We start from the raw sequence: 12,402 nt of genomic DNA on the forward strand, positions 1-12,402 counted from the left end.
ATATATTTAATCATAGGTTTTATTTATTTATTTTTTGTAAAAATTATTTTTACTAATGGCCTGTATTTATATATCACTTGATATATCTGGCATATATCGAGTCTTGATGAACACCACAACTTGCCAATGGACACATGTATCCAGGGATTGAACCCATGACCTTTCAAAATAAAAGACGACTCTTTTGGCCACAGATTTAAAACACACTCTAGTGTCTGAGTGAAGATAATAACATAATGTTGTCGTACCTGTGCTGCTCCATGGCCTGTCTGCTGTGCAGCTGAAGTCCACACTCGCCGCAGCACTGCTGGACCTGAGTCTGGTTCTCCAGCCTCATCCCCGCCGCGAACTGGCCCAGCCGGCTGAGGAGCTCCCTGTGCAGCAGACCCTGGTGCAGGAGGCCGCCGTACGCCCTCGGGTCCAGCTGCACGCCCAGCGCCGACGCCACCGGAACCGACACCAGCCCGTCGGCGGTGTGGTGGGAGGGCACGGCGGCGGCGTACAGGGACGGCAGGTGTTTCTCTGTGATCCCGGGGAAACAGTCCGGCGAGTTCCCCGCCACCTGCCCCGCGTCCTCGGGGCTGGTGTGAAGCTCTCGGGCGCTGGTGATGACGCTGCCTCTGCGCGGCGTCCCCGGCGCCTCGTCTCTGTGCTGATCGGACGCGCAGCTTCCCTCGCCGGCGCTGGACGACCGGCCCTCGCAGCTGTCCACTTCGTCCACCTGCATGCTCTCTGACTTTATACTCGCGGCGGGATCCATCATCTGCTGCTGGGAACGTTCCGGGCTGGATTCAGGAACCACCTCGGGCTCCGGACCTGGAGAACCCCTCTCCGTCATGTGATACAGGGCCAGGTGGTGCAGAGCGGTGGCCCGGTTGGGTCCGTCCTGTATGGAATGCTTCTTGGACATCAGCATGTGTCTCCAGTGCCTGGTGCGGCCGTGGTCGCTGCCGTGGTCTCCGGGGCCGTGGTTCCTCACCGCGACCTCCTCGTTCTCCTCGGCCTGGATGGTCTCCAGAACCTTCAGGCACTGCTCCTCCAGGTACTCGATCTCCAGGATCTCGGCGGCGTACAGCAGGTCGTCCAGGTCCTCGGCCGTGGCCTGCAGCGACGCCGTGTAGGCGTACTCCAGGATCTGCTGGAAAGTCTTGGGGGACAGGAAGTCCAGGGCGTAGCGCAGGCTGCTGCGGTGGAACAGGATCTCGAACATCTTGCTGGTGCAGGCCAGGACGGTGCGGTGCGCCGGGAACTCCTGGCCGTCCACCGTGATGATGACGTCACACAAGGTGCCGGTCAGGCGCATCTGGTTGGCCCGCTGCAGCAGCGAGCCGGGGTGAGTGGGGTTGTGGAGCTGGAGGACACCCATGTTTGTCGGAGACGTTTCCACTCGGAGCTTTGCCGACGCCACGCATGAGGTGTGGCCGTCCCGCCCGTGTCACTTCCTCCAGCTGGTCGTAGGTCTGTGCTGTGGGCGGAGGAAGAGGAGGAGCGTCGTTAGCGTCCGTCACACTTTCGTACACACTCAATACCAGTTGAAAAAACAAAGATTTGGACTGGCGATCTGTCCAGGGTGTGACTCCGCCTTCCACGCTATGTCAGCTGAAATTGGCGCAGCACCCTCGCGACCTTCATCAGGAGGACAAAGCTGTGGACGATGGATACCGGAAAGCAGAGAAATAGAGCTTTGCGCCCGTATACGTACTTGTCATTACGGTAGAACCTTAGGACTTTAGCGGAACAGAAGTGAATTTGTCGCAACGCTCTGGACATTTGTTTGTCGTGACGCTCCGGACGTTTGTTGTGGCGTACCGGACATTTGTCGCAAAACTTTGGACGTTTGTTTGTCGCAACACTCTGGACGTTTGTTTGTTGTGATTCTCCGGACGTTTATCGTGGCGAAACGGACATTTGTCGCAACACTCTGGACGTTTGTTTGTCGTGAAGTACCGGATATTTGTCGCAACACTCTGGACGTTTGTTTGTCCTGACGCTCTGGACACTTGTTTGTCGTGACGCTCCGGTCATTTGTCGTGGCGCACCGGACATTTGTCGCAACACCGGACGTTTGTTATGTTGTGACGCTCTGGACATTTATCGTGGCGTACCGGACTTTTGACATAACACCCTGGACGTTTGTTTGTCCTGACGCTCTGGACACCTGTTTGTCGTGACGTACCGGACATTTGTTGCAACACTCTGGATGTTTGTTTGTCGTGACGCTCCGGTCATTTTTCGTGACGTACCAGACATTTGTCGCAACACCGGACGTTTGTTTGTTGTGACCCTCTGGACATTTATCGTGACGTACCGGATATTTGACGTAACACCCTGGAAGTTTGTTTGTCATGACGCTCCGGACGTTTGTTTGTCGCGAAACTCCAGACGTTTGTTTGTCGTGATGCTCCAGACATTTATCGTGGCGTACCGGACGTTTGATTATCGTGACGTACCGGACATTTAACGCAACACTCTGGACGTATGTTTGTCGCAACACTCTGCATGTTGGTTTGTTCCGGACATTTGTCGTGTCGCTCTGGACGTTTATTTGTCATGCGGTTCCAGACGTTTGTTCGCTGCGACGTTACTGATTCCTAAGCGGTTGAATCACTGACAGACATCGAAAGTGAAAGTTATCTTGGAAAAAGGGGAAGAAAAAACTCACTCGTTGAACATTTTTTTACATAAATCCAGGCGGCCTGATGATCATGACGGTCATGAGAGAGTTTAAGGGTTTATTTTGACTGAATCGACTGATATTTATTTAAATGTGTTTATTTAAATGAAGAAGCAGGAGCTGACAACAGGTCGATGAGCGCGAAACAAGCGTCTCCTCTGCAGGTGATTAGTCTGAGGGTCTCGTTGAGAGCGATCACGTCGCTGTAATAACGTCTGCATACTGAGAGGTGACCGCTCAATCCATCAGGCTGCACACACATTCACATGCAGCAGTCTTAGTGAGGACACGCTAAGACACAACTCTCACCTTTAACCATCACAACTCGACAACAAACCCTAAATCCTGGTCTTAAGCCTCAAAAAGACCTTTAAAGTTGTGAGGACCGGACAAAACGTCCTCACTTTCCCAAAACATCATATAAAATACATCCCAAAATGTCTAATCCCTATAGTTTATTTTAGTAAAGATGTTGACTATAAATGCAGATCAGTTCCAAGTGTCAGTTATTAACTAGTCATTAACTAGTAATAATCAGTAAGTGGTATAAAAAAAACAATATTGATCGACCCCAATTAACTATTATCTAACCTCAATTTACATCTTAATTCAACATTTAAATGAATTTGTACCTCATTAGGACCAGGTTTTGGTCTCCATGAGGACTACTGGTCCTGACAAGGTCAGTGTTTATGACAGAAAAAACACATTCACATGCACACTAACTTTAACCAGAGGTTCTGTTTCATTTGGACCAGGGTTTGGTCTCAAATGAAGGTCCTTGAAAAAGGTCAGGGTTTACATCTGAGTCCTCAGGAGTCCACACAAATGTGCATGGTCTCACACACACACACACACGCATAACTAAACAAACTAGTTAATAAACACTAACCTTAACCAATAACTACAATTCAAACATTACACTTAAACCAGTTCCTCATGAAAATGAGATGCTGCCTCCATTAGGACCAGGTTTTGGTCTCAACTGGTCCTGACAAGGTCAGTGTTTATGACAGACGGACAAACATGTCCCAAAGAGGCAACAAATACAAGAACAAACACACACATTCACATACACAGCTGTCCTTGTCAGGACCAACAATCAGGTCATTTCATTTAGACCACTCAGTGTTTCATTTGGACCAGGTTTTGGTCTCAGTGAGGACTAAAGGTCCTCAAAAGGTCAGGGTTTACACCGGGTCCTCAAGAGTCCACAAAAACTGGACACTAAATCAACCAGTTAATGACTAACACTAACATTAACCTATAACCACAATTTAAATCTTAGTCCTAAACTTAACCCAGCTCCTCAGGACATGAGGTTCTGTCTCATTAGGACCAGGTTTTGGTCTTCTTGAGGACTATACTGGTCCGTGTTTATGCCTGGAAATTAAGGTCCTACAGAGGAGACAAATACAAGAATGGACGCACACATTCACATACACACAGGTTTGTGTAGCTGTCCTAGTTAGACCAACAATCAGGTCATTTCATTTAGACCACATAGTGTTTCACTTGGACCAGGTTTTGGTCTCAGTGAGGACTAAAGGTCCTCAAAAGGTCAGGGTTTACACCAGGGTCCTCAAGAGTCCACACAAATGAGTACAAACATTCGGACACTAAACAAACCAGAACCAGTTAATGACTAACACTAACATTAACCTATAACCACACTTTAAATCCTAGTCCTAAACTTAACCCAGCTCCTCAGGGAATGAGGTTCTGGCTCATTAGGACCAGGTTTTGGTCTCCATGACAGAAAAATAAAGGTCCTACAGAGGAGTTAAATACAAGAACAAACCAACACACACACATTCACATACACACAGGTTTGTGCAGCTGTCCTTGTCAGGACCAACAATCAGTTTCATTTAGACCACTCGGTGTTTCACTTGGACCAGGTTTTGGTCTCAGTGACGACCAAAGGTTTATACCGGGGTCCTCAAGAGTCCACAAAATCGGGACACTAAACAAACCAGAATTCACCACAATTCAAATCCTAGTCCTAAACCTAACCCAGCTTCTCACTAGGACCAGGTTTTGGTCTCCGTGGCAGAAAATTAAGGTCCTACAGAGGAGACAAGAACACACACACACACACACAGGCGTGCGCGCGCTGTCAACAGGTAACAGTGTTGGCGCGTGAATGTCTGCTCACGTGTTGCACAGAATGAAGTCTCTGTAATGAAGAAGTTAAAAAAACAAACTCAGTGATGAATGAAAGCGTGAATGTGAAGCCCCGCCCATCACCTCGCGCAAACACCTGCGTGTGTGTGTGTGTGTATGTGTGTCACAGAGCCGCAGGTGCACGCGCACACAGAAGAAGACGCACGGACTGCGCCTTTACGTCCAAACATTAATGCGACAGATTAACCCGCGGGGAGCACGCGCACCCTCACTCTCGGACTGTCTGCACCGGTGCGCGAGGCAGAGAGAGAGAGAGAGCGCGCGCGCGCGCACTGTCCAAAAATAAAAGACCTCATTATGAAGAATCTGAGCTCAGTCAAGTTTTTTTTTTTTTTAAATCACTCATCAGGAAAAAGTTCACGCCGTTACCGCGTGCACGTGCGTGTGAGTGAGGCGACACGAGCGACATCTGCCACGAGCGCTGGCGTTTAATTCACACGTGAACTGAATAAATAAAAATAAAAATGAGTGACAGACAGAAGAAGTTCCACTGACGATGATGATGATGATGATGAAGATTAAAGGTGAAGTGCGCGTGCTTCTCCTCTCTTTACCTCAGTCTCCTTCGGCTCGCGCTGCGCTCCTCATCCACGCGACCTCGCGCTGCTGCCGCTCACACATTTCACACGAGCCGCTCCAAACTCTGCGTCTGCTCCAGGTCCACGAACCATCAGAGAGACGCGACAGTCAGAGCCGCGGCGACGCACACGCTCACACACTTCCGCTCACGCGCCTTCACAATAAAACACCACGTGTTGATACTTTGACTCTCACTGAAGTCCACATAAATATTCCTGAACATCATTGTAACTTTATACATGTATACATTTATATATGTAGAGATATATATGAATTGTTTTTATATATTGTCTATGTATAATTGTGTGCATCTACGTATATGTGTGCATATATATGCATGTGTGTGCATGTATGTGTATGTGTGTATATATGTGTGCATATATATGTGTATGTGTATATACGTATATTAGTGCATATATATGTGTATGTGTGCATATATATGTGTATGTGTGTATATGTGTGCATATATATGTGTATGTGTATATACGTATATTTGTGCATATATATGTGTATATGTGTGCATATATATGTATAGGTGTATATATACGTATATGTGTGTATATATGTGCATATATATGTATGTGTGTGTATGTGTGCATATATATGTATGTGTATATATACGTTTATGTGTGTATATATGTGCATATATATATATAAGTGTGTTTATACGTATATGTATATATGTGTGTGCATATATACATATATGTGCGTATATAGGTGTGCATACATGTGTGTGCACATATATGTATATTTGTATATATGTGTGCATATATATGTATAAGTGTGTATATATGTGTGTGTATATACATGTGTATATATGCCCACATATATGCTTGTGTGTATTTATCCGTGTGTATATATATATTTACATATATATATATATATATATATATATATATATACATATGTACATGTACATGTACATATACATATATGTGTGACGTTAGAGTCAAATAAACTCCCAGATTAACACTCATCATTTTCATTCACGCTCTTAAAAAAAAAAAAAAAAAAACTACATCACATCACTCATGTTGCCGTCTCTGCTTTTATTTTGAAGGCCACATCGCCTCACTTCCGGTGTGAGCACAGCTGTTGCCTGCTGTTGCTGCTCTGACCTGACTTGACTGGCTACTCATCATCACAGTGGAGAGTGACGTCACGACTCTGTGTGATGATGATGATGATGATGAGGAGGATGATCTTCATCTCCTTCATCACAGACAGATTACAGTCAATCACAGAGAGAAGGGGGAGGAGCTTCTGAGAGGAGGAGGAGGAGCATGTAACAGGTAGAAACAGCAGAGTGTCACTAAGAACTTCTACTAAAATAAAATCAGTCGTCACTGAGGACAGGATTATAGGTGTCTTTGTCCCCTGTCCTCTTTGGACTGATGGTTTCTCCCAGTTCCTTCAATCTTTCAAAGCATGCGTCTTCTTTGGGCGGAATGTGGACATTTTCATCATTAAAAAGTGTCCTTTGTCCTTCAGGTGTCAGAGGACAGCTGAGTCCTGGGTCTACTGGTATGGGTCATGTCTTCATGTCCTGATCTTCTGGTCTGGGTCATGTCTTCATGTCCTTGTCTTCTGGTCTGGGTCATGTCTTCATGTCCTGTGTCTTCTGGTCTGGGTCATGTCTTCATGTCCTTGTCTTCTGGTCTGGGTCATGTCTTCATGTCTTCGTCTATCCCTGGTTCAGAGGTCAGGACTCTCCTCATAAACCACATTAATGTTTGAGTCTTGGGGTTTTGTCTTTGGACAAAGACGTTTCTGTCGTAAACTACGTCCACCAGGAGAAACCATCGGTCCACAGAGGACAAAAGACACAAAAAACACTGTCCTCACATGTCCCCTGATGTTTCCTGTCACACGAACATGAATTTACGTATCTCGTAAAAAAACGCTGAGATCATTTTTGTGCTTTACTCGTGTGCATTTGTCCCTTTATGTTGGGACAGTTTTGTCCTTTATGTTGGGACAGTTTTGTCTTAAGTGTTGGGACAGTTTTGTCCTTTATGCTGGGACAGTTTTGTCCTAGTTTTGTCCTTTATGTTGGGACAGTTTTGTCCTAAGTGTTGGGACAGTTTTGTCCTTTATGATGGGACAGTTTTGTCCTAGTTTTGTCCTTTATGTTGGGACAGTTTTGTCCTAAGTGTTGGGACAGTTTTGTCCTTTATGATGGGACAGTTTTGTCCTAGTTTTGTCCTTTATGTTGGGACAGTTTTGTCCTTTATGTTGGGACAGTTTTGTCCTTTATGATGGGACAGTTTTGTCCTTTATGCTGGGACAGTTGTGTCCTAAGTGTTGGGACAGTTTTGTCCTTTATGCTGGGACAGTTTTGTCCTAGTTTTGTCCTTTATGTTGGGACAGTTTTGTCCTAACTGTTGGGACAGTTTTGTCCTTTATGTTGGGACAGTTTTGTCCTTTATGTTGGGACAGTTGTGTCCTAAGTGTTGGGACAGTTTTGTCCTTTATGCTGGGACAGTTTTGTCCTTTATGTTGGGACAGTTTTGTCCTAAGTGTTGGGACAGTTTTGTCCTTTATGATGGGACAGTTTTGTCCTAGTTTTGTCCTTTATGTTGGGACAGTTTTGTCCTTTATGTTGGGACAGTTTTGTCCTTTATGATGGGACAGTTTTGACCTTTATGCTGGGACAGTTTTGTCCTTTATGTTGGGACAGTTTTGTCCTTTATGTTGGGACAGTTGTGTCCTTTATGATGGGACAGTTTTATCTTTTATGCTGGGACAGTTTTGTCCTAGTTTTGTCCTTAATGCTGGGACAGGTTTGTCATTTATGTTGGGACAGGTTTGTCCTAGTTTTGTCCTTTATGTTGGGACAGTTTTGTCCTTTGTTGGGACAGTTTTGTTCTAGTTTTGTCCTTTGTGTTGGGACAGTTTTGTCCTTTATGCTGGGACAGTTTTGACCTTTATGTTGGGACAGTTTTGTCCTTTATGATGGGACAGTTTTGTCTATGTTGGGACAGTTTTATCCTTTATGCTGGGACAGTTTTGTCCTTTATGCTGGGGACAGTTTTGTCCTGTATGTTGGGACAGTTTTGTCCTTTTTGTTGGGACAGTTTTATCCTGTATGTTGGGACAGTTTTGTCCTTTGTGTTGGGACAGTTTAGGGTCTGGAATCGGGGTCAGATTGACCTGGACAGTGGGACAGTTTTGTCCTGGACAGTGGGACAGTTTTGACCTTTATGTTGGGACAGATTTGACCTTTATGTTGGGACAGTTTAGTCTTGACTCTGGGTCAGATTGAGCTGGACAGTGGGACAGTTTTGTCCCTGTACTGTGGGACAGTTTGTGGTCTGGACTGGGTCAGATTGACCTGTATCTTTGGTGATATTTGACCTGCCCTGTGGGGTCAGATTTGGCCCGGGTTCTTGTTTACACTGTGTTTACACTGTGTTGACACTGACAGTGAAGACAAGGACAGCTGGACATGTCGTCTCATGTCTGTCTTTCAGGATCCGTCCTGTCCTGTAAACATTAACGTGTCCCACGTGTTTACGTCTTCATCGTCAACAACAACAACACAAACGTGTTTACACTGTAACTTCTCTGTAAACACAGTAACTGTGTCCAACTGTCCACGTCCATCCAAACACTGGTCTTTAACTCCACCTAGTGGCTAAACCGTGTCACTGCTTCACTTTCACTTTTATTTCCAGATGGTGGAATTAGGAGCAGAAACAAAGTACAAAAATACATGAATTACTTTTTAAAAACTAAACTTTCACGTGTAAATAAGTTTTTCTCCAGGATGTCCATTTATTCAATAAATACATTTTTACTCATTTATATTTAATCTGTAATCTATGATCAATTCTAAAATACACGTTTGTTTTTTTCTACAGTTTCGATGTTGTACGTCAGCTCCACCACGCGACTTCCTGTCTGCGGCATCCACAACATGTCAGGTGAGTTATTTTTAATTTAACCTTTTTGTTTTCTTTAGTCGTACAAAAACACCAAAACTAAACTAAATAAATAACTAAAAAAAAAACTACGACAGAGTATTCTGGTCATAATAAGAAAAATCGTAATGTAATAGTCAAACTATAATGAGAATATATACAAATATTATGAGACTATTAGCGCTTTTTTCATGTTTTTAGTGATATACGTGTAATCTATAAATCAAGATTATGAAGTCGCAATATTACGACTTTTTTAGAAGTTTTTCTTTTATAATCGAGTATGGCTAACCTTTGAATGGAGAATTTAAAATCCCAGTATTATGACTTTTTAAAACCTTTTTTTAGTTGTGTATGGCAAATTGATGTATCGAGAATATAAGGCCGCAATATTGCGACTTTAAAAACTTTTTACTGATGTGTGGCTAATCTACGAATCAAGTATAATAAAGTCGTAATGTTACGACATTTTGGAGAAAGTTTGAATTGAGAATGTAAATTTGCAATATTTTCAGAAAGTTTTAAACTTTTTTGTTGTTTATGGCTAATCTACCTATTGAGAACATAAAGTCGCAATATAAGGACCTTTACTGAAGAAAATTCGTAACTTAATAGTCGTAATATAACGAGAATAAATACAAGTATTATGATAATGAACGTCTAATCTATAAATCAAGATTGTAAAGTCGCAATATTACAACTTTTAAAGAAGTTTTTTTTTAGTAAAGTATGTCAAATCTACGAATCAAGAATAATAGTCGCAATATTAGAACTTTTGAAAAACTTTTTTGTTGTATATGGGTATTCTATGACTATGACTTTTTTAAATGATTGAGTATGGCTAAAGTATGAATTGAGAATATAAAATTGCAATATTGCGACTTTTTAAAAACTTTTTCAGTGTATGGCTAGTTTATAAATCGAGAACATAAAGTCGCAATATTACGACTTTTTAAATCCTTTTTTAGTGATGTATAGCAAATCAATGAATCGAGAGTATAAAATCACAACATGAGGACATTTTTGTCGTAAATTCCCACTTTAAATCTTGAGAAGTTTAAATATTTTTTCCTCGGGGTCCTAATATTTTATCGTAAATAACAACAGGGTCAGAGAAAGTGAAAATGATGTGTTTCTTTATTTATTAGTTTATTTAAATCCAGAGCAAAACCCAAACGTCAACACTCTTTAAAATAAACATAAATAAATCAAATAAAAAAAAACACACCTGACACATTTTCCTTCCTTTTTATTTCTTTTGTTCGTAAAGCAGCGACGGACTTCATGCCCCGCCTCCTCCTTCATCATCATCATCATCATCTTTATTTATAACGACCACATTTATCCAACGCTCCTTCTAACAACACACTTTATTAAATAATAACAAAACAAAGAGAGAAATAAAGAAGTCTAACTGTGTCACGACGACGTTCTGTACAGATTATTAATATTATTTATAATTATTCTTCATATAAACTGATGACGAAGACGCGTTCACGTACGGACACACAGGCACGAGCTCGCAGGCAGGAATGAAAACAACCCGTGTTCAATGATTCACTCACTGTTATTGTTATTATTATTATTTATTTATTAGTTATTCTGCTTCAAAGAAAAGCACACGTCGACAAACGAAGCCAGAACTTTTCATCAGTTTTTTTTTTTTTTAGTAGACGTTAAAACCATCGCAGACAAATACGTGGATTATTTTTACAGCTCTGCTTGGATTTTACGGGTTAGTTTTTTACAGTGTGTGTAAACTCTTCAGCCACTGTTAATTTAGTCACTTTATTGATATTCAACCAGGAAATATTTTTAATAATGACAATAATGTTCAAATAACTTCAAGGCTAACGTGGAAACTATGAAATCAGATTTGTGTCAATATTTATAAAAAGTGTTTTATTTGATTGAAAATTGGCAGGTTTTTTTCTGGATAAATTAAAAAAACAAAATCCAGAATTTTTTTTCTTCCCCCATTTGTTTTCTAGATAAATTAAATTCATAAAATATAAAAATAAAAAATAAATCGTTAATGAGATAAAATTTTCTTGATATTTCTATAATTTTTTTCATGAATGAAAAACTTTTCCTCTATTTTTTTTTCTTATGCCCATTAAAACTTTTTTTTTGGAATTTTTTTTCAAAATTTAAAAAATTCTTTTGCCAAATTTTTTCCCCAAAATATTTTCGTTTTTCAAATTTTAGGACTTTTTTTTCTGGCTCTTAATTTTTATCCATGAGAACTGTTTTTCCATATGTTCATAAACGTAAACGTAGCATCAGCGCGCGCGATGCTAACTTTGACCTCGTTTGAGTTAGAAACGCAAAAAAAGACGAGTGCTGCACGTGTTCTGATAGACAGAGAAATAATTCTAAAATAATGATTACAGCGTTGCTAACAAATCTAAACGTGGCTCAAGAGTTTTGCACATCAAATACAGTGGATTATTCTTCTTAATTCTTAATTCCGGACTCTCCTGCAGCAGCTGTGGCTTCATCGTGAATATATTAAAAAAAAGAGATTCACATCCAATTATTGATCAAAACTGAGCGTTAAATGACGTCAGTTTCTCGTGAGACGACGACAACAAGAACGGGAGAAATAAAAACCTTGTAAACAGAACTTTTACGACCACTTTGCAGCTCACACATGCAACAAACAAACAAACAAAAAGTTTTACACCAACAACATTAACATAAGAAAAATAGTTTCTATATATAGTCTTTTTTTTTTGTTCCTTGTTTTTTGCTTTTTTACACTTTTTCATCGTCGCCGTCACATTCTCGACTGTAAACACAATAAAAAGTTGGATTCTGTAAATATTTACCAGGGTTTTTCTCTCTTAAAACGTCCTGACGGGTTTAAATAAAAAAATAAAAGAAATCTTTTTTTACGACCTAAAGAGAAACTTGTGCGCGCGTTTGTTTTGAAATGTCGGGAAATAAAAACTCCTCGTTTTCAGGGGGAAAAAACAGAATGTTTTAGATGTTTTTTTTTGCCGGGTTTTTCTCCTCGTCCTCCTCCTTCTCTTCCCA

General features: G+C 41.6%; 1 protein-coding gene across 1 annotated transcript in view; it reads right to left on the bottom strand.

Moving 5' to 3' along the window:
* zbtb16b (zinc finger and BTB domain containing 16b) overlaps window positions 1-5,526 on the bottom strand; it is a 41,043-nt gene extending 35,517 nt beyond the window's left edge. The window contains exons 1-2 of the mRNA XM_083886633.1: window positions 5,416-5,526; window positions 249-1,465 (exon numbers count right to left, since the gene is read on the bottom strand). Of these exons, the coding sequence (XP_083742759.1) occupies window positions 249-1,366 (1,118 nt within the window). The 5' untranslated portion in view covers window positions 1,367-1,465; window positions 5,416-5,526. The remainder of the gene's footprint in view (window positions 1-248; window positions 1,466-5,415) is intronic.
* Between the last annotated feature and the right edge of the window lie 6,876 nt (window positions 5,527-12,402).

This window comes from Microchirus variegatus, assembly GCF_963457635.1.
Source record: "Microchirus variegatus genome assembly, chromosome: 3".
Taxonomy (NCBI): Eukaryota; Metazoa; Chordata; class Actinopteri; order Pleuronectiformes; family Soleidae; genus Microchirus; species Microchirus variegatus.